The following is a 21,441-nucleotide window of genomic DNA, read 5'->3' as shown; positions in this document are numbered from 1 at the left end:
GTTCTCAACTAGCCTACCTGGTTAAATAAAGGTGTTCAAAACTGGCCTACCTGGTTAAATAAAGGTGATCTCAACTAGCCTACCTGGTTAAATAAAGGTGTTCTCAACTGGTTAAATAAAGCCTACCTGGTTAAATAAAGGTGTTCTCAACTAGCCTACCTGGTTAAATAAAGGTGTTCTCAACTAGCCTACCTGGTTAAATAAAGGTGTTCTCAACTAGCCTACCTGGTTAAATAAAGGTGTTCTCAACTAGCCTACCTGGTTAAATAAAGGTGTTCTCAACTAGCCTACCTGGTTAAATAAAGGTGTTCTCAACTAGCCCTGGTTAAATAAAGGTGTTCTCAACTGGTTAAATAAAGGTGTTCTCAACTGGCCTACCTGGTTAAATAAAGGTGATCTCAACTAGCCTACCTGGTTAAATAAAGGTGTTCTCAACTAGTCTACCTGGTTAAATAAAGGTGTTCTCAACTAGCCTACCTGGTTAAATAAAGGTGTTCTCAACTAGCCTACCTGGTTAAATAAATGTGTTCTCAACTAGCCTACCTGGTTAAATAAAGGTGAAATAACAAAATAAAAAAATAAAAACAGAGAAACAGGCAGGTGGGACAGAGAAACAGGCAGGTGGGGGGGGGGAGAAACAGGGAGGTGGGGGGCAGAGAAACAGGCAGGGGGCAGAGAAACAGGCAGGGGGGGCAGAGAAACAGGCAGGGGGGGGGAGGCAGAGAAACAGGCAGGGGGGGCAGGAAACAGGCTGGGGGGACAGAGAAACAGGCAGGGGGGGCAGAGAAACAGGCAGGGGGGGACAGAGAAACAGGCAGGGGGGGACAGAGAAACAGGCAGGGGGGACGGAGAAACAGGCAGGGGGGGACAGAGAAACAAGCAGGGGGGAGACAGAGAAAACAGGCAGGGGGGGACAGAGAAACAGGCAGGGGGACAGAGAAACAGGCAGGTAAGAAACAGGCAGGTAAGGGGGACAGACAAACAGGCAGGGGGTACAGAGAAACAGGCAGGGGGGACAGAGGAACAGGCAGGGGGGGGACAGAGAAACAGGCAGGGGGGAAACAGAGAAACAGGCAGGGGGGGACAGAGAAACAGGCAGGGGGGACAGAGAAACAGGGGACAGAGAAACAGGCAGGGGGGACAGACAAACAGGCGGGGGGACAGAGAAACAGGCAGGGGGACAGAGAAACAGGCAGGGGGGACAGAGAAACAGGCAGGGGGGCAGGGGGACAGAGAAACAGGCAGTGGAGGACAGAGAAACAGGTAGGGGGAGGGGGACAGAGAAACAGGCAGGGGGAAAGGCAGGGGGGACAGAGAAACAGGCAGGGGGGACAGAGAAACAGGCTGGGTGGACAGAGAAACAGGCAGGGAGAGGGGACAGAGAAACAGGCAGGGAGAGAAACAGGGGACAGAGAAACAGGCAGGGAGGACAGAGAAACAGGCAGGGGGGACAGAGAGGAACAAGCAGGGGGGGGGACAGAGAAACAGCCTGGGGGGACAGAGAAACAGGCAGGGAGAGGGGACAGAGAAACAGGCAGGGAGGACAGAGAAACAGGCAGGGGATGGAGAAACAGGCAGGGAGAAACAGGCAGGGGGACAGAGAAACAGGCTGGGGGGGGGACAGAGAAACAGGCAGGGAGAGAAACAGGGACAGAGAAACAGGCAGGGAGGACAGAGAAACAGGCTGGGGGACAGAGAAACAGGCAGGGGGAACAGAGAAACAGGCAGGGGGGACAGAGAAACAGGAAGGGGGGGGGGACAGAGAAACAGACAGGGAGGGGGGGGGGACAGAGAAACAGGCTGGGGGGGACAGACGACAGAGAAACAGGCAAGGGGACAGAGACAGAGAGACAGGCGGGGGGTCAGAGAAACAGGCAGGGGAGAACAGAGAAACAGGCAGGGGGGACAGAGAAACAGGCAGGGAGTGGGGACAGAGAAACATGCAGGGAGGACAGAGAAACAGGCAGGGGGAGACGGAGAAACAGGCAGGGGGGACAGAGAAACAGGCTGGGGGACAGAGAAACAGGCAGGGAGAGGGGACAGAGAAACAGGCAGGGAGGACAGAGAAACAGGCTGGGGGACAGAGCTGGTGGGACAGAAAAACAGGCAGGGGGACAGAGAAACAGGCAGGGGGGACAGAGAAACAGGCAGGGGGACAGAGGAACAGGCAGGGGGGTGACAGAGAAACAGCCAGGGGGGACAGAGAACAGGCAGGGGGGGCAGGGACAGAGAAAACAGGCAGAGGGACAGAGAAACAGGCAGGGGGGACAGAGAAACAGGCAGGGGGGACAGAGAAACAGGCAGGGGGTGACAGAGAAACAGGCAGGGGGACAGAGAAACAGGGGGATGGAGAAACAGGCAGGGGGGACAGAGAAACAGGCGGGGGACAGAGAAACAGGCAGAAACAGAGCAGGGGGGGACAGAGAAACAGGCAGGGGGACAGAGAAACAGGGGGGGGGGGGCAGAGAAGAAACAGGCAGGGGGACAGAGAAACAGGTAGGGGGACAGAGAAACAGGCGGGGGGACAGAGAAACAGGCAGGGGGACAGAGAAAACAGGCAGGGGCGGGGAGGGGACAGAGAAACAGGCAGGGGGGACAGAGAAACAGGCGGGGGGACAGAGAAACAGGTACCGGAGAAGGGGGGACAGAGAAACAGGCAGGGGAAACAGAGAAACAGGCAGGAGGGGCAGAGAAACAAGGGGGACAGGGGGGACAGAGAAACAGGCTGGCAGGGGGGAGACAGAGGGGGAAACAGGCAGGGGGACAGAGAAACAGGCAGGGAGGGGGACAGAGAAACAGGGAGGGAGGGGGGGGACAGAGAAACAGGCAGGGGGGACAGAGAAACAGGCAGGGGGACAGAGAAACAGGCAGGGGGACAGAGAAACAGGCAGGGGGACAGAGAAACAGGCAGGGGGGACAGAGAAACAGGCAGGGAGAGGGGACAGAGAAACAGGCAGGGAGGACAGAGAAACAGGCAGGGGGACGGAGAAACAGGCAGGGGGGACAGAGAAACAGGCTGGGGGACAGAGAAACAGGCAGGGAGAGGGGACAGAGAAACAGGCAGGGAGGACAGAGAAACAGGCTGGGGGGACAGAGAAACAGGCAGGGGGGACAGAGAAACAGGCAGGGGGGGACAGAGAAACAGGCAGGGGGGACAGAGAAACAGGAAGGGGGGGGGACAGAGAAACAGGCAGGGGAGGACAGAGAAACAGGCAGGGAGGGGGGACAGAGAAACAAGCTGGGGGGACAGAGAAACAGGCAGGGCAAGGGAGACAGAGAAACAGGCAGGGGGGGGGACAGAGAAACAGGCAGGGGGGGGACAGAGAAACAGGCAGGGGGGACAGAGAAACAGGCAGGGGGGACTGAGAAAGGGGACAGGCAGGGGGGACAGAGAAACAGGCGGGGGGCGGAGAAACAGGCAAACAGGCAGGGGGACAGAGAAACAGGCAGGGGGACAGAGAAACAGGCAGAGGGGGGACAGAGAAACAGGCAGGGGGGACAGAGAAACAGGCGGGGGGACAGAGAAACAGGTAGGGGGACAGAGAAACAGGCAGGGGAAACAGAGAAACAGGCAGGAGGGGCAGAGAAACAGGCAGGGGGGGACAGAGAAACAGGCAGGGGGACTGAGAAACAGGCAGGGGGGACAGAGAAACAGGCGGGGGGGGACAGGAAACAGAGAAACAGGCAGGGGGGACAGAGAAACAGGCAGGGGGGACAGAGAAACAGGCGGGGGGGGGACAGAGAGAAACAGGCAGGGGGACAGAGAAACAGGTAGGGGGACAGAGAAACAGGCAGGGGGAAACAGAGAAACAGGCAGGAGGGGCAGAGAAACAGGCAGGGGGGACAGAGAAACAGGCAGGGAGGGGGGACAGAGAAACAGGCAGGGAGGGGGACAGAGAAACAGGCAGGGGGGACAGAGAAACAGGCAGGGGGACAGAGAAACAGGCAGGGGGACAGAGAAACAGGCAGGGGGGACAGAGAAACAGGCAGGGGGGCAGGGGGGGGGACAGAGAAACAGGCAGGGAGAGGGGGACAGAGAAACAGGCAGGGAGGACAGAGAAACAGGCAGGGGGGACACGGAGAAACAGGCAGGGGGGACAGAGAAACAGGCTGGGGGGACAGAGAAACAGGCAGGGAGAGGGGACAGAGAAACAAGCTGGGGGGACAGAGAAACAGGCAAGAAACAGGGAGACAGAGAGAGAAACAGGCGGGGGGGGTCAGAGAAACAGGCAGGGGGGACAGAGAAAGAGAAACAGGCAGGGGGACAGAGAAACAGGCAGGGGGGAGAGGGGACAGAGAAACAGGCAGGGAGGACAGAGAAACAGGCAGGGGGAAACAGGCACGGAGAAACAGGCAGGGGGGACAGAGAAACAGGCTGGGGGACAGAGAAACAGGCAGGGAGAGGGGACAGAGAAACAGGAAGGGGGAGGACAGAGAAACAGGCTGGGGGACAGAGAAACAGGCAGGTGAGGACAGAGAAACAGGCAGGGGGGGGACAGAGAAACAGGCAGGGGGAACAGAGAAACAGGCAGGGGGCAGAGAAACAGGCAGGGAGGACAGAGAAACAGGCAGGGAGTGGGGACAGAGAAACAGGCTGGGGGACAGAGAAACAGGCAAGGGAGACAGAGAGACAGGCAGGGAGGGGGACAGAGAAACAGGCAGGGGGACAGAGAAACAGGCTGGGGCGACAGAGAAACAGGCAGGGGGGACAGAGAAAGAGGCAGGGGGGACAGAGGAACAGGCAGGGGGGACAGAGAAACAAGCAGGGGGGACAGAGTGTTCTCTCTCCAACAGAGAACAGGCAGGGGGGACAGAGAAACAGGCAGGGGGACAGAGAAACAGGCAGAGGGGGACAGAGAAACAGGCAGGGGACGACAGAGAAACAGGCTGGGACGACAGAGAAACAGGCAGGGGGGACAGAGAAACAGGCAGAGGGGGACAGAGAAACAGGCAGGGGGGACAGAGAAACAGGCAGGGGGGACAGAGAAACAGGCAGGGGGACAGAGGAACAGGCAGGGGGGACAGAGAAACAGGCAGGGGGGACAGAGGAACAGGCAGGGGGGGACAGAGAAACAGGCAGGGGGACAGAGAAACAGGCAGAGGGGACAGAGAAACAGGCAGGGGGGACAGAGAAACAGGCAGGGGGGGACAGAGAAACAGGCAGGGGGGAGACAGAGGAACGGGCAGGGGAGGACAGAGCTATAGTAGCAGGGATGACACCAACTCATCATAACTTTCAGATACTGTGATGTCAGCAGGGGTCTTCTGTAGAGAACAGGAAGCTGCGCAGGTCCTAATGCTCTACGACATCTGTAGAGAACAGGAAGTGGCGCAGGTCCTAATGCTCTACGACATCTGTAGAGAACAGGAAGCTGCGCAGGTCCTAATGCTCTACGACATCTGTAGAGAACAGGAAGTGGCGCAGGTTCTAATGCTCTACGACATCTGTAGAGAACAGGAAGCTGCGCAGGTCCTAATGCTCTACGACATCTGTAGAGAACAGGAAGTGGCGCAGGTTCTAATGCTCTACGACATCTGTAGAGAACAGGAAGCTGCGCAGGTCCTAATGCTCTACGACATCTGTAGAGAACAGGAAGCAGCGCAGGTCCTAATGCTCTACGACATCTGTAGAGAACAGGAAGTGGCGCAGGTCCTAATGCTCTACGACATCTGTAGAGAACAGTAAGTGGCGCAGGTCCTAATGCTCTACGACATCTGTAGAGAACAGGAAGCGGCGCAGGTCCTAATGCTCTACGACATCTGTAGAGAACAGGAAGCGGCGCAGGTCCTAATGCTCTACGACATCTGTAGAGAACAGGAAGCGGCGCAGGTCCCAATCCGACATCTGTAGAGAACAGGAAGCGGCGCAGGTCCTAATGCTCTACGACATCTGTAGAGAACAGGAAGCGGCGCAGGTCCTAATGCTCTACGACATCTGTAGAGAACAGGAAGTGGCGCAGGTCCTAATGCTCTACGACATCTGTAGAGAACAGGAAGCGGCGCGGGTCCTAATGCTCTACGACATCTGTAGAGAACAGGAAGTGGCGCGGGTCCTAATGCTCTACGACATCTGTAGAGAACAGGAAGTGGCGCAGATCCTAATACAGGCACCAAAAAAAGAACACGACTTCTCTTTTCCCACTAGCACTGACTCCTGGTAAATACTTTGTTGAGGGAAAATGTACTTGATATGATTGTGACATGTTGTGAACGCACCTAGCTGTCTTAAGATGAACGCACTAATTGTAAATCTCTCTGGATTAGAGCTTCTGCTTAATGACTACCGTGTACAAATGTGACAGCATGTGTTTCCTGCATCAGGTAAACGGTTATTTAGTGTAATCTAATTCACCACCACTAGATGTCTCTAGAGTCCCAGCATCTGCTTTCAGAGTGCAGCAGATCTAATACATGGCTATGGGCCTGGCAGGACAACAAATCTGTCAGAGTTTCTGGTCTCACTGCACCAAACAAGATGAGCCAACCATCCCAGCTACAGCAGAACCACGTGTTTTACAATTAGTCATAAAGGCTCAATGTCTGCATAATTAATACTCCTAATTTCTCCAGGTTTCCATTTAATCTCTTTAGGTGTGAGATATGGTTGTTAGAAGGTTGTTCAGAGGACATGACAGAGGACTGGCTGGCTGGCTGGCTGGTTGACAGGATGGCTGGCTGGCTGGTTGACAGGATGGCTGGCTGGCTGGCTGGCAAGGTGGCTGGCTGGCTGGCTGGCTGGTTGACAGGATGGCTGGCTGGCTGGTTGACAGGATGGCTGGCTGGCTGGCTGGCAAGGTGGCTGGCTGGCTGGCAGGATGGCTGGCTGGCTGGTTGGCTTGTTGGCAGGATGGCTGGCTGGCTGGAAAGATGGCTGGCTGGCTGGCTGGCTGGATGGCTGGTTGGCAGGCTGGCTGGCTGGCTGGCTGGCTGGCTGGCTGGCTGGCTGGCTGACTGGATGGCTGGCTGTCTGGATGGCTGGCTGGCTGGATGGCTGTGGTCCATCAGTCAGGGTGTGTCCATCAGTCAGGGTGTGTCCATCAGTCAGGGTGTGTCCATCAGTCAGGGGGTGTGTAAAGAGCTGAATAGAGGCTGGGAGGTAGAGGGGGGGATTCAGATTCCAATCTAGGGCGGTGTGGTTATAGGCAGGGTTTGGGAGGAGGAGGAAGGAGTATGGGGAGAGGAGGAGGAGGAAGGAGTATGGGGAGAGGAGGAGAAGGAAGCAGAATGGGGAGAGGAGGGTGGAGGAGGAAGGAGTATGGGGAGAGAACGAGGGAGGACGAGGGAGGGGTATGGGGAGTGGAGGACGAGGAAGGTGTATGGGGAGAGGAGGAAGGAGGAGTATGGGGAGAGGACGAGGAAGGAGTATGGGGAGAGGAGGAGGAGGAAGGAGTATTGGGAGAGGAGGAGGAGGAGGAGGAGGAGGAGGGAGTATTGGGAGAGGAGGGGGAGGAGGAAGGAGTATTGGGAGAGGAGAAGAAGGAAGGAGTATTGGGAGAGGAGGAGGGAGGGGTATGGGGAGATGAGGAGGAGGAGGAAGGAGTATTGGGAGAGGAGGAGGAGGAAGGAGTATTGGGAGAGGAGGAGGAGGAGGAGGAGGAGGAGGGAGTATTGGGAGAGGAGGGGGAGGAGGGGGAGTATTGGGAGAGGAGGAGGAGGAGGAGGAGGGAGTATTGGGAGAGGAGGGGGAGGAGGGAGTATTGGGAGAGGAGAAGGAGGAAGGAGTATTGGGAGAGGAGGAAGGAGGAGTATGGGGAGAGGAGGGGGAGGGATATGCGGAGAGGAGGAGGGAGGGGTATGGGGAAAGTAGGAGAAAGGAGTATTGGGCGAGGAGGAGGAGGAGGGAGTATGGGGAGAGGAGGAGGAGGAGGGAGTATGGGGAGAGGAGGAGGAGGAGGGAGTATTGGGCGAGGAGGAGGAGGAGGAGGGAGTATGGGGAGAGGAGGAGGAGGAGGGAGTATGGGGAGAGGAGGAGGAGGAGGGAGTATGGGGAGAGGAGGAGGAGGAAGGAGTATTGGGAGAGGAGGAGGAGGAAGGAGTATTGGGAGAGGACTAGGAGGAGGAGGGAGTATAGTGAGAGGAGGAGGAGGAGGAGGAGGGAGTATAGGGAGAGGAGGAGGAGGAGGAGGAGGAAGGAGTATTGGGAGAGGAGGAGGAAGGAGTATTGGGAGAGGAGTAGGAGGAGGGAGGGGTATGGGGAGATGAGGAGGTTGAGGGAATATAGGGAGAGGAGGAGGAAGGAGTATTGGGAGAGGAGGAGGAGGAGGGAGGGGTATGGGGAGATGATGAGGAGGAGGGAGTATAGGGAGAGGAGGAGGAGGGAGTATGGGGAGAGGAGGAGGGAGGGGTATGGGGAGATGAGGACGGAGGGGTATGTGGAGAGGAGGAGGAGGAGGAAGGAGTATTGGGAGAGGAGGAGGGAGTAGGAGGAGGGAGTGGTTGGGTGGTAGTAGCCCCCTGAGACCTGGGGATGAAATTGAGCGTCTAATTGAAAGGGCACAAGGTGACAATCATATGACTGCAGATGAGACAGGGGACGGGCGGAGGCTCACCAGGGGGTTGGGGGTACGGGGATGGGAGACGGGGAGATGACGAGAGAGTGAGGGAGGCCTGTGATGGGGGAGCAAGGGGATATAGTGGGAGGGAGAGAGGGGAGGGAGAGAGAGGGGAGGGAGGGAGGAGTGGATGAGGGGGTCCTGTGATGAGAAGTGTGTGAGGGGGTCTCTCCCTCCCCTCTCTCCCTCTGCTTTGAAGACACAACAGGATGGAGGCCTCACTGCAGCACTCCTCCCTGTCGCTCCAGGACAATCACATCACAAACAGATGGCAGTCAGCTCGCACCCTGGGAGGCTATATGATGAAAGGGTGTGTGTGTGTGTGTGTGTGTGTGTGTGTGTGTGTGTGTGTGTGTGTGTGTGTGTGTGTGTGTGTGTGTGTGTGTGTGTGTGTGTGTGTGTGTGTGTGTGTGTGTGTGTGTGTGTGTGTGTGTGTGTGTGTGTGTGCTGGTATGAACATAAGGTAAAGGTATTACAGAGGCAACATGTTCTTTACAACTAATGTTTTAAAGTATAATAACGTGCCGATCATTAAATCCAGCTAAATGGGTCTAAAACCAACATGATTGATCAATATCCTCGTTACTAAGACATATGACTAGAGTATAGAATGAGGCCAACAACATGATTGATCAGTCTCCTCGTTACTAAGACATATGACTAGAGTACAGAATGAGGCCAACAACATGATTGATCAGTCTCCTCGTTACTAAGACATATGACTAGAGTATAGAATGAGGCCAACAACATGATTGATCAGTCTCCTCGTTACTAAGACATATGACTAGAGTATAGAATGAGGCCAACAACATGATTGATCAGTCTCCTCGTTACTAAGACATATGACTAGAGTATAGAATGAGGCCAACAACATGATTGATCAGTCTCCTCGTTACTAAGACATATGACTAGAGTATAGAATGAGGCCAACAACATGATTGATCAGTCTCCTCGTTACTAAGACATATGACTAGAGTATAGAATGAGGCCAACAACATGATTGATCAGTCTCCTAGTTACTAAGACATATGACTAGAGTATAGAATGAGGCCAACAACATGATTGATCAGTCTCCTCGTTACTAAGACATATGACTAGAGTATAGAATGAGGCCAACAACATGATTGATCAGTCTCCTCGTTACTAAGACATATGACTAGAGTATAGAATGAGGCCAACAACATGATTGATCAGTATCCTCGTTACTAAGACATATGACTAGAGTATAGAATGAGGCCAACAACATGATTGATCAGTATCCTCGTTACTAAGACATATGACTAGAGTATAGAATGAGGCCAACAACATGATTGATCAGTATCCTCGTTACTAAGACATATGACTAGAGTATAGAATGAGGCCAACAACATGATTGATCAGTCTCCTCGTTACTAAGACATATGACTAGAGTATAGAATGAGGCCAACAACATGATTGATCAGTAACACCTCGTTACTAAGACACCATGACTAGAGTACAGAATGAGGCCAACAACATGATTGATCAGTATCCTCGTTACTAAGACATATGACTAGAGTATAGAATGATAACATGATTGATCAGTCTCTATCGTTACTAAGACATATGACTAGAGTATAGAATGAGGCCAACAACATGATTGATCAGTCTCCTCCCTAAGACATATGACTAGAGTATAGAATGAGGCCAACAACATGATTGATCAGTCTCCTCGTTACTAAGACATATGACTAGAGTATAGAATGAGGCCAACAACATGATTGATCAGTATCCTCGTTACTAAGACATATGACTAGAGTATAGAATGAGGCCAACAGCATGAGATTTTATACCATTAACACCTCGGCCACGAGCACCAGAAGGTGTCTCATCAACATGTTTTTCTCTCTAGTAGTTCAGACACACAGATAAATGTTCATCTATTCTATCGGCAGCCATGTTGATCTCATTGGAGGAGCTATACACCATTTCAGACTGTCTGAATCCCACAGCCTCCAGTGTCCCTATGGGCTCCGTCAACAAGCCTCCCCGTGGATCGCCTAGTTGGCCTTTCAGTCTTCGTTCTTCCCTGAATAACTAACTAGCACACAGACACAGAAGTCTCTTGTCAGCCTAGGGGTTTTTACCATCTGCAAACCAGCTTCCTAGTTCTACGCCAGGGGCCAGAGACAAGGGTTGTCTCTCACACACAAAGGATTTCAGAGGAGAGTCAGGCAACCAGCCTCCTAGTTCTACGCCAGGGGCCAGAGACGAGGGTTGTCTCTCAGACACAGAGGATTTCAGAGGAGAGTCAGGCAACCAGCCTCCTAGTTCTACGCCAGGGGCCAGAGACGAGGGTTGTCTCTCAGACACAGAGGATTTCAGAGGAGAGTCAGGCAACCAGCCTCCTAGTTCTACGCCAGGGGCCAGAGACGAGGGTTGTCTCTCAGACACAGAGGATTTCAGAGGAGAGTCAGGCAACCAGCCCAGTTGCACATCTCTCACTCCTCATTGAGGACCGGTCAAGTGATTTTAAAGAGTGGTTTGTGAGGGTATAGATGCTTTACTCACTTTGCTTTGAAGATCATCCACAAAGTCAGGGAGAGGAGCTCTGATGATACGGAAATGAAGAAACATTTTGATGATCATCAAAATACAATACTGACAATTGTACCGCTACGTATCAATATTAATATTATTATTATATTACTTTTTGTGTGGAGTGTGTTTCTGATACGTCTGTGGCTCCTCTGTTTCCCCAGCTGGAGCTGTAGTGGTGTTGTCTGAGAGGATCCGGGCCAGGGCATCGTATGACGGTAGACTGAGACCATCCTTCTGGGGGAAAGAAAGAAGAAAGAAAATTACGTTGTTCTGAACTTGAATCATCGGTAAGTATTCATACCCCTTTTCCAATTTTTGTTTCATTCATTCAGTGAGGAGAGAGAGAGTGATGCATTTAGCGCCTGGCCGGGTACTTCAAAAGTCTGACAACTGAACAGTGAAAAATAAAAACATTTAGGAAAAGTCGGGAAAGGAGCAGGACATCATTTTGTTAGGGGGACGGGGGGTTAATTTACTAAATCAAAAGTCAGTGGCCGTTGGCCTAAGGCGGTTCTAGTGTTAAATATTTTTGTCACACAATTACACACAATACCCCATAATGACAAGGTAAAATATGTTTTTATAAATGTTTGCAAATGTATTGAAAATGAAATACAGAAATATCAAATTACGGAAGTATTCACAGCCCTGAGTCAATATATGTTAGAATCACCTTTGGCAGTGATTACAGCTGGGAGTCTTTCTGGGTAAGTCTCTAAGAGTGATTACAGCTGGGAGTCTTTCTGGGTAAGTCTCTAACAGTGATTAGAACTGTGAGTCTTTCTGGGTAAGTCTCTAAGAGTGATTAGAACTGTGAGTCTTTCTGGGTAAGTCTCTAAGAGTGATTAGAACTGTGAGTCTTTCTGGGTAAGTCTCTAAGAGTGATTAGAACTGTGAGTCTTTCTGGGTAAGTCTCTAAGAGTGATTACAGCTGTGAGTCTTTCTGGGTAAGTCTCTAAGAGTGATTACAGCTGTGAGTCTTTCTGGGTAAGTCTCTAAGAGTGATTACAGCTGTGAGTCTTTCTGGGTAAGTCTCTAAGAGTGATTACAGCTGTGAGTCTTTCTGGGTAAGTCTCTAAGAGTGATTACAGCTGTGAGTCTTTCTGGGTAAGTCTCTAAGAGTGATTACAGCTGTGAGTCTTTCTGGGTAAGTCTCTAAGAGTGATTACAGCTGTGAGTCTTTCTGGGTAAGTCTCTAAGAATGATTACAGCTGTGAGTCTTTCTGGGTAAGTCTCTAAGAGTGATTAGAACTGTGAGTCTTTCTGGGTAAGTCTCTAAGAGTGATTAGAACTGTGAGTCTTTCTGGGTAAGTCTCTAAGAGTGATTACAGCTGTGAGTCTTTCTGGGTAAGTCTCTAAGAGTGATTACAGCTGTGAGTCTTTCTGGGTAAGTCTCTAAGAGTGATTACAGCTGTGAGTCTTTCTGGGTAAGTCTCTAAGAGTGATTACAGCTGTGAGTCTTTCTGGGTAAGTCTCTAAGAATGATTACAGCTGTGAGTCTTTCTGGGTAAGTCTCTAAGAGTGATTAGAACTGTGAGTCTTTCTGGGTAAGTCTCTAAGAGTGATTAGAACTGTGAGTCTTTCTGGGTAAGTCTCTAAGAGTGATTACAGCTGTGAGTCTTTCTGGGTAAGTCTCTAAGAGTGATTACAGCTGTGAGTCTTTCTGGGTAAGTCTCTAAGAGTGATTACAGCTGTGAGTCTTTCTGGGTACGTCTCTAAGAGTGATTACAGCTGTGAGTCTTTCTGGGTAAGTCTCTAAGAGTGATTACAGCTGTGAGTCTTTCTGGGTAAGTCTCTAAGAGTGATGACAGCTGTGAGTCTTTCTGGGTAAGTCTCTAAGAGTGATTACAGCTGTGAGTCTTTCTGGGTACGTCTCTAAGAGTGATTACAGCTGTGAGTCTTTCTGGGTAAGTCTCTAAGAGTGATTACAGCTGTGAGTCTTTCTGGGTAAGTCTCTAAGAGTGATTACAGCAGTGAGTCTTTCTGGGTAAGTCTCTAAGAGTGATTACAGCAGTGAGTCTTTCTGGGTACGTCTCTAAGAGTGATTACAGCTGTGAGTCTTTCTGGGTAAGTCTCTAAGAGTGATTACAGCTGTGAGTCTTTCTGGGTAAGTCTCTAAGAGTGATGACAGCTGTGAGTCTTTCTGGGTAAGTCTCTAAGAGTGATTACAGCTGTGAGTCTTTCTGGGTACATCTCTAAGAGTGATTACAGCTGTGAGTCTTTCTGGGTAAGTCTCTAAGAGTGATTACAGCTGTGAGTCTTTCTGGGTAAGTCTCTAAGAGTGATTACAGCAGTGAGTCTTTCTGGGTAAGTCTCTAAGAGTGATTACAGCAGTGAGTCTTTCTGGGTAAGTCTCTAAGAGTGATTACAGCTGTGAGTCTTTCTGGGTAAGTCTCTAAGAGTGATTACAGCAGTGAGTCTTTCTGGGTAAGTCTCTAAGAGTGATTACAGCTGTGAGTCTTTCTGGGTACATCTCTAAGAGTGATTACAGCTGTGAGTCTTTCTGGGTAAGTCTCTAAGAGTGATGACAGCTGTGAGTCTTTCTGGGTACGTCTCTAAGAGTGATTACAGCTGTGAGTCTTTCTGGGTACGTCTCTAAGAGTGATTACAGCTGTGAGTCTTTCTGGGTAAGTCTCTAAGAGTGATTACAGCTGTGAGTCTTTCTGGGTAAGTCTCTAAGAGTGATTACAGCAGTGAGTCTTTCTGGGTAAGTCTCTAAGAGTGATTACAGCAGTGAGTCTTTCTGGGTAAGTCTCTAAGAGTGATTACAGCTGTGAGTCTTTCTGGGTAAGTCTCTAAGAGTGATTACAGCAGTGAGTCTTTCTGGGTAAGTCTCTAAGAGTGATTACAGCTGTGAGTCTTTCTGGGTGAGTCTCTAAGAGCTTTGCACACCTGGATTGTACAATATTTGCCCATTATTCTTTTTAAATTCTTCAAGCTCTGTCAAGTTGGTTGTTGATCATTGCTAGACAGACATGTTCAAGTCTTGCCATAGAATTTCAAGCCGATTTAACTCAAAACGGCAACTAGGCCACTCAGGATCATTCAATGTCATCTTGGTAAGCAACTCCGGTCTATTTTTGGCCTTGTGACTGAACCAGGTTATTGTCCTGCTGAAAGGTGAATTCATCTCCCAGTGTCTGGTGAAAGCAGACTGAACCAGGTTATTGTCCTGCTGAAAGGTGAATTCATCTCCCAGTGTCTGGTGGAAAGCAGACTGAACCAGGTTATTGTCCTGCTGAAAGGTGAATTCATCTCCCAGTGTCTGGTGGAAAGCAGACTGAACCAGGTTATTGTCCTGCTGAAAGGTGAATTCATCTCCCAGTGTCTGGTGGAAAGCAGACTGAACCAGGTTATTGTCCTGCTGAAAGGTGAATTCAACTCCCAGTGTCTGGTGGAAAGCAGACTGAACCAGGTTATTGTCCTGCTGAAAGGTGAATTCATCTCCCAGTGTCTGGTGGAAAGCAGACTGAACCAGGTTATTGTCCTGCTGAAAGGTGAATTCATCTCCCAGTGTCTGGTGGAAAGCAGACTGAACCAGGTTATTGTCCTGCTGAAAGGTGAATTCATCTCCCAGTGTCTGGTGGAAAGCAGACTGAACCAGGTTATTGTCCTGCTGAAAGGTGAATTCAACTCCCAGTGTCTGGTAGAAAGCAGACTGAACCAGGTTATTGTCCTGCTGAAAGGTGAATTCATCTCCCAGTGTCTGGTAGAAAGCAGACTGAACCAGGTTATTGTCCTGCTGAAAGGTGAATTCATCTCCCAGTGTCTGGTAGAAAGCAGACTGAACCAGGTTATTGTCCTGCTGAAAGGTGAATTCATCTCCCAGTGTCTGGTGGAAAGCAGACTGAACCAGGTTATTGTCCTGCTGAAAGGTGAATTCATCTCCCAGTGTCTGGTGGAAAGCAGACTGAACCAGGTTATTGTCCTGCTGAAAGGTGAATTCATCTCCCAGTGTCTGGTGGAAAGCAGACTGAACCAGGTTATTGTCCTGCTGAAAGGTGAATTCATCTCCCAGTGTCTGGTGGAAAGCAGACTGAACCAGGTTATTGTCCTGCTGAAAGGTGAATTCAACTCCCAGTGTCTGGTAGAAAGCAGACTGAACCAGGTTATTGTCCTGCTGAAAGGTGAATTCATCTCCCAGTGTCTGGTAGAAAGCAGACTGAACCAGGTTATTGTCCTGCTGAAAGGTGAATTCATCTCCCAGTGTCTGGTAGAAAGCAGACTGAACCAGGTTATTGTCCTGCTGAAAGGTGAATTCATCTCCCAGTGTCTGGTGGAAAGCAGACTGAACCAGGTTATTGTCCTGCTGAAAGGTGAATTCATCTCCCAGTGTCTGGTAGAAAGCAGACTGAACCAGGTTATTGTCCTGCTGAAAGGTGAATTCATCTCCCAGTGTCTGGTGGAAAGCAGACTGAACCAGGTTATTGTCCTGCTGAAAGGTGAATTCAACTCCCAGTGTCTGGTAGAAAGCAGACTGAACCAGGTTATTGTCCTGCTGAAAGGTGAATTCATCTCCCAGTGTCTGGTGGAAAGCAGACTGAACCAGGTTATTGTCCTGCTGAAAGGTGAATTCATCTCCCAGTGTCTGGTGGAAAGCAGACTGAACCAGGTTATTGTCCTGCTGAAAGGTGAATTCATCTCCCAGTGTCTGGTGGAAAGCAGACTGAACCAGGTTATTGTCCTGCTGAAAGGTGAATTCATCTCCCAGTGTCTGGTGGAAAGCAGACTGAACCAGGTTATTGTCCTGCTGAAAGGTGAATTCATCTCCCAGTGTCTGGTAGAAAGCAGACTGAACCAGGTTATTGTCCTGCTGAAAGGTGAATTCATCTCCCAGTGTCTGGTAGAAAGCAGACTGAACCAGGTTATTGTCCTGCTGAAAGGTGAATTCATCTCCCAGTGTCTGGTGGAAAGCAGACTGAACCAGGTTATTGTCCTGCTGAAAGGTGAATTCATCTCCCAGTGTCTGGTGAGAAAGCAGACTGAACCAGGTTATTGTCCTGCTGAAAGGTGAATTCATCTCCCAGTGTCTGGTAGAAAGCAGACTGAACCAGGTTATTGTCCTGCTGAAAGGTGAATTCATCTCCCAGTGTCTGGTAGAAAGCAGACTGAACCAGGTTATTGTCCTGCTGAAAGGTGAATTCATCTCCCAGTGTCTGGTAGAAAGCAGACTGAACCAGGTTATTGTCCTGCTGAAAGGTGAATTTATTGTCATCTCCCAGTGTCTGGTAGAAAGCAGACTGAACCAGGTTATTGTCCTGCTGAAAGGTGAATTCATCTCCCAGTGTCTGGTGGAAAGCAGACTGAACCAGGTTATTGTCCTGCTGAAAGGTGAATTCATCTCCCAGTGTCTGGTAGAAAGCAGACTGAACCAGGTTATTGTCCTGCTGAAAGGTGAATTCATCTCCCAGTGTCTGGTGGAAAGCAGACTGAACCAGGTTATTGTCCTGCTGAAAGGTGAATTCATCTCCCAGTGTCTGGTAGAAAGCAGACTGAACCAGGTTATTGTCCTGCTGAAAGGTGAATTCATCTCCCAGTGTCTGGTAGAAAGCAGACTGAACCAGGTTATTGTCCTGCTGAAAGGTGAATTCATCTCCCAGTGTCTGGTAGAAAGCAGACTGAACCAGGTTATTGTCCTGCTGAAAGGTGAATTCATCTCCCAGTGTCTGGTAGAAAGCAGACTGAACCAGGTTATTGTCCTGCTGAAAGGTGAATTCATCTCCCAGTGTCCTGCTGAAAGGTGAATTCATCTCCCAGTGTCTGGTGGAAAGCAGACTGAACCAGGTTATTGTCCTGCTGAAAGGTGAATTCATCTCCCAGTGTCTGGTGGAAAGCAGACTGAACCAGGTTATTGTCCTGCTGAAAGGTGAATTCATCTCCCAGTGTCTGGTGGAAAGCAGACTGAACCAGGTTATTGTCCTGCTGAAAGGTGAATTCATCTCCCAGTGTCTGGTGGAAAGCAGACTGAACCAGGTTATTGTCCTGCTGAAAGGTGAATTCATCTCCCAGTGTCTGGTGGAAAGCAGACTGAACCAGGTTATTGTCCTGCTGAAAGGTGAATTCATCTCCCAGTGTCTGGTAGAAAGCAGACTGAACCAGGTTATTGTCCTGCTGAAAGGTGAATTCATCTCCCAGTGTCTGGTAGAAAGCAGACTGAACCAGGTTATTGTCCTGCTGAAAGGTGAATTCATCTCCCAGTGTCTGGTAGAAAGCAGACTGAACCAGGTTATTGTCCTGCTGAAAGGTGAATTCATCTCCCAGTGTCTGGTAGAAAGCAGACTGAACCAGGTTGTTGTCCTGCTGAAAGGTGAATTCATTTCCCAGTGTCTGGTAGAAAGCAGACTGAACCAGGTTATTGTCCTGCTGAAAGGTGACTTCATCTCCCAGTGTCTGGTAGAAAGCAGACTGAACCAGGTTATTGTCCTGCTGAAAGGTGAATTCATCTCCCAGTGTCTGGTAGAAAGCAGACTGAACCAGGTTATTGTCCTGCTGAAAGGTGAATTCATCTCCCAGTGTCTGGTAGAAAGCAGACTGAACCAGGTTATTGTCCTGCTGAAAGGTGAATTCATCTCCCAGTGTCTGGTGGAAAGCAGACTGAACCAGGTTATTGTCCTGCTGAAAGGTGAATTCATCTCCCAGTGTCTGGTGGAAAGCAGACTGAACCAGGTTATTGTCCTGCTGAAAGGTGAATTCATCTCCCAGTGTCTGGTGGGAAGCAGACTGAACCAGGTTATTGTCCTGCTGAAAGGTGAATTCATCTCCCAGTGTCTGGTGGAAAGCAGACTGAACCAGGTTATTGTCCTGCTGAAAGGTGAATTCATCTCCCAGTGTCTGGTGGAAAGCAGACTGAACCAGGTTATTGTCCTGCTGAAAGGTGAATTCAACTCCCAGTGTCTGGTGGAAAGCAGACTGAACCAGGTTATTGTCCTGCTGAAAGGTGAATTCATCTCCCAGTGTCTGGTAGAAAGCAGACTGAACCAGGTTATTGTCCTGCTGAAAGGTGAATTCAACTCCCAGTGTCTGGTGGAAAGCAGACTGAACCAGGTTATTGTCCTGCTGAAAGGTGAATTCAACTCCCAGTGTCTGGTGGAAAGCAGACTGAACCAGGTTATTGTCCTGCTGAAAGGTGAATTCAACTCCCAGTGTCTGGTGGAAAGCAGACTGAACCAGGTTATTGTCCTGCTGAAAGGTGAATTCAACTCCCAGTCTCTGGTGGAAAGCAGACTGAACCAGGTTATTGTCCTGCTGAAAGGTGAATTCAACTCCCAGTGTCTGGTGGAAAGCAGACTGAACCAGGTTATTGTCCTGCTGAAAGGTGAATTCAACTCCCAGTCTCTGGTGGAAAGCAGACTGAACCAGGTTATTGTCCTGCTGAAAGGTGAATTCAACTCCCAGTGTCTGGTGGAAAGCAGACTGAACCAGGTTATTGTCCTGTCTGAAAGGTGAATTCAACTCTCCCAGTGTCTGGTGGAAAGCAGACTGAACCAGGTTATTGTCCTGCTGAAAGGTGAATTCATCTCCCAGTGTCTGGTGGAAAGCAGACTGAACCAGGTTATTGTCCTGCTGAAAGGTGAATTCATCTCCCAGTGTCTGGTGGAAAGCAGACTGAACCAGGTTATTGTCCTGCTGAAAGGTGAATTCATCTCCCAGTGTCTGGTAGAAAGCAGACTGAACCAGGTTATTGTCCTGCTGAAAGGTGAATTCATCTCCCAGTGTCTGGTAGAAAGCAGACTGAACCAGGTTATTGTCCTGCTGAAAGGTGAATTCAACTCCCAGTGTCTGGTAGAAAGCAGACTGAACCAGGTTATTGTCCTGCTGAAAGGTGAATTCAACTCCCAGTGTCTGGTAGAAAGCAGACTGAACCAGGTTATTGTCCTGCTGAAAGGTGAATTCATCTCCCAGTGTCTGGTAGAAAGCAGACTGAACCAGGTTATTGTCCTGCTGAAAGGTGAATTCATCTCCCAGTGTCTGGTAGAAAGCAGACTGAACCAGGTTATTGTCCTGCTGAAAGGTGAATTCAACTCCCAGTGTCTGGTAGAAAGCAGACTGAACCAGGTTATTGTCCTGCTGAAAGGTGAATTCATCTCCCAGTGTCTGGTAGAAAGCAGACTGAACCAGGTTATTGTCCTGCTGAAAGGTGAATTCATCTCCCAGTGTCTGGTAGAAAGCAGACTGAACCAGGTTATTGTCCTGCTGAAAGGTGAATTCAACTCCCAGTGTCTGGTAGAAAGCAGACTGAACCAGGTTATTGTCCTGCTGAAAGGTGAATTCAACTCCCAGTGTCTGGTAGAAAGCAGACTGAACCAGGTTATTGTCCTGCTGAAAGGTGAATTCATCTCCCAGTGTCTGGTAGAAAGCAGACTGAACCAGGTTATTGTCCTGCTGAAAGGTGAATTCATCTCCCAGTGTCTGGTAGAAAGCAGACTGAACCAGGTTGTCTTCAAGCATTTTGCCTGTGCTTAGCTCTATCCCGTTTATTTTTATCATAAAAAAAACTCATTAGTCCTTGCAGATGACAAGCATACCCATAACATGATTCAGCCACCACCATGCTAGTATAGCTTCCGTCCCTCTCCTCACCCCTACCTGGACTCGAACCAGGGACCCTCGGCACACATAGCCACCCTCGAAGCATCGTTACCCATCGCTCCACAATAGCCGCGGCCCTTGCAGAGCAAGTGGAACAACTACTTCAAGGTCTCAGAGCAAGTGATGTAACCGATTGAAACGCTATTAGCGCCCACCACCGCTAACTAGCTAGTCATTTCACATCAATTACATTTGAAAAATATTAATAGTGGTACTCAGTTACTCAGTGTTGGATTTGCCCCTAACATAACGCTAATGTATTCAGGACATAAAGTTCATATCTTTGCTCCATGTTTTGCAGTATTACTTTAGTGCGTTATTGTAAACAGGATGTATGTTTTGGAATATTTTTTATTCTGTACAGGCTTCCTTCATTTCACTCTGTCATTTAGGTTAGTGTTGTTGAGTAACTACAAGGTTGTTAATCCATCCTCAGTTTTCTCCTATCACAGCCATTAAACTCTAACTGTTTCATTGTCACCATTGGCTTCATGGTGAAATCTCTGAGAAGTTTCCTTCCTCTCCGGCAACTTGTTAAGCACATTTTTACTCCTGAACTTATTTAGACTTGCCATAACAAAAGGAGTTGACTCGAGACATTTCAGCTTTTCATTTTGAACGAATTTGTGGAAATTTCGAAAAACATAATTCCACTTTGAAATGGGGTTATGGTGTGTAGGCCAATGATTAAAATACATCTAAATTGAATCCATTTTTAATTCAGGTTGTAAAACAGCAAAACGCAGGGGGGAAAGAATCGTTCTGAAGGCACTATCTAAAAGCATGAACTCTTTCACATGCCTGGAATAATAAAATAGAAAATAATAAATACTAATCCCGAAAGGAAATCGGTTTGTCAATCAGCGTATCTACAATGTTTCAAAAGACGCACAAATCCCAATTCCCACCAGGCATAACCCTGAATATGTTAAAAGACAGTCAACGGTACATCAGTAAGCCTAAACCATCAGTACTATGTACAGCCACAGATCTGTTAATAAAATCTGTCCATTTGCCATATTTAGGAGGACAAGACAAGCCATTATCACAGAAACTCATCTGCTCTACTAGAGCCCACGACAATCCTGTCAATGCACTACTCACAGTACTGGAGCAGGGCCTGTAAAACCTCTTCATCTTCTCAGTATACATTCTGTTACATCACTATGGTAAATCCAAGCCACTCTTGTATGCTAACCAGCTCTTGTTCAACAACTCTACAGTATGTAAAACATGTGTCTCTAATTCACTGTGTATGTACAAAGTGCTAATGGTTACCAGGGTTATATAAACTCACAGTAGAGATATGAGAAGAGTATTACCATGGAATTACCTAGCTACTGCCCATCCCACATAAACAAATACTACCCTAGTGTTGACCTAGAGCTGTCAGTCAACCTTCACAGCAGACGAAGAGACCTCCTACCTTGTTCTTCACTGGAGCAGGGATACAGCACACATCTCAATCATTATCGTCCTAGCACCTCACTGATAGAATCTAGCACATCACTGATAGAATCTAGCACATCACTGATAGAACCTAGCACCACACTGGTAGAACCTAGCACCTCACTGGTAGAATCTAGCACATCACTGATAGAACCTAGCACCACACTGGTAGAACCTAGCACCTCACTGATAGAACATAGCACCACACTGATAGAACCTAGCACATCACTGATAGAACCTAGCACCTCACTGGTAGAACCTAGCACCTCACTGGTAGAACCTAGCACCTCGC

General features: G+C 49.4%; 1 protein-coding gene across 1 annotated transcript in view; it reads right to left on the bottom strand.

Moving 5' to 3' along the window:
* Positions 1 to 20,917, bottom strand: part of ccdc33 (coiled-coil domain containing 33) — a 55,302-nt gene extending 34,385 nt beyond the window's left edge. Inside the window, exons 1-3 of the mRNA XM_046351578.1 lie at positions 20,805 to 20,917; positions 11,221 to 11,345; positions 11,082 to 11,121 (exon numbers count right to left, since the gene is read on the bottom strand). Coding sequence (XP_046207534.1) covers positions 11,082 to 11,121; positions 11,221 to 11,345; positions 20,805 to 20,852 — 213 coding nt within the window. The 5' untranslated portion in view covers positions 20,853 to 20,917. The remainder of the gene's footprint in view (positions 1 to 11,081; positions 11,122 to 11,220; positions 11,346 to 20,804) is intronic.
* Positions 20,918 to 21,441: the final 524 nt, after the last annotated feature.

The sequence above is a fragment of the Oncorhynchus gorbuscha genome, linkage group LG06 (assembly GCF_021184085.1).
Source record: "Oncorhynchus gorbuscha isolate QuinsamMale2020 ecotype Even-year linkage group LG06, OgorEven_v1.0, whole genome shotgun sequence".
NCBI lineage: Eukaryota > Metazoa > Chordata > Actinopteri > Salmoniformes > Salmonidae > Oncorhynchus > Oncorhynchus gorbuscha.
Note: the sequence above shows the minus strand (reverse complement) of the source record. Positions and strands in the feature narration are given on the sequence as shown.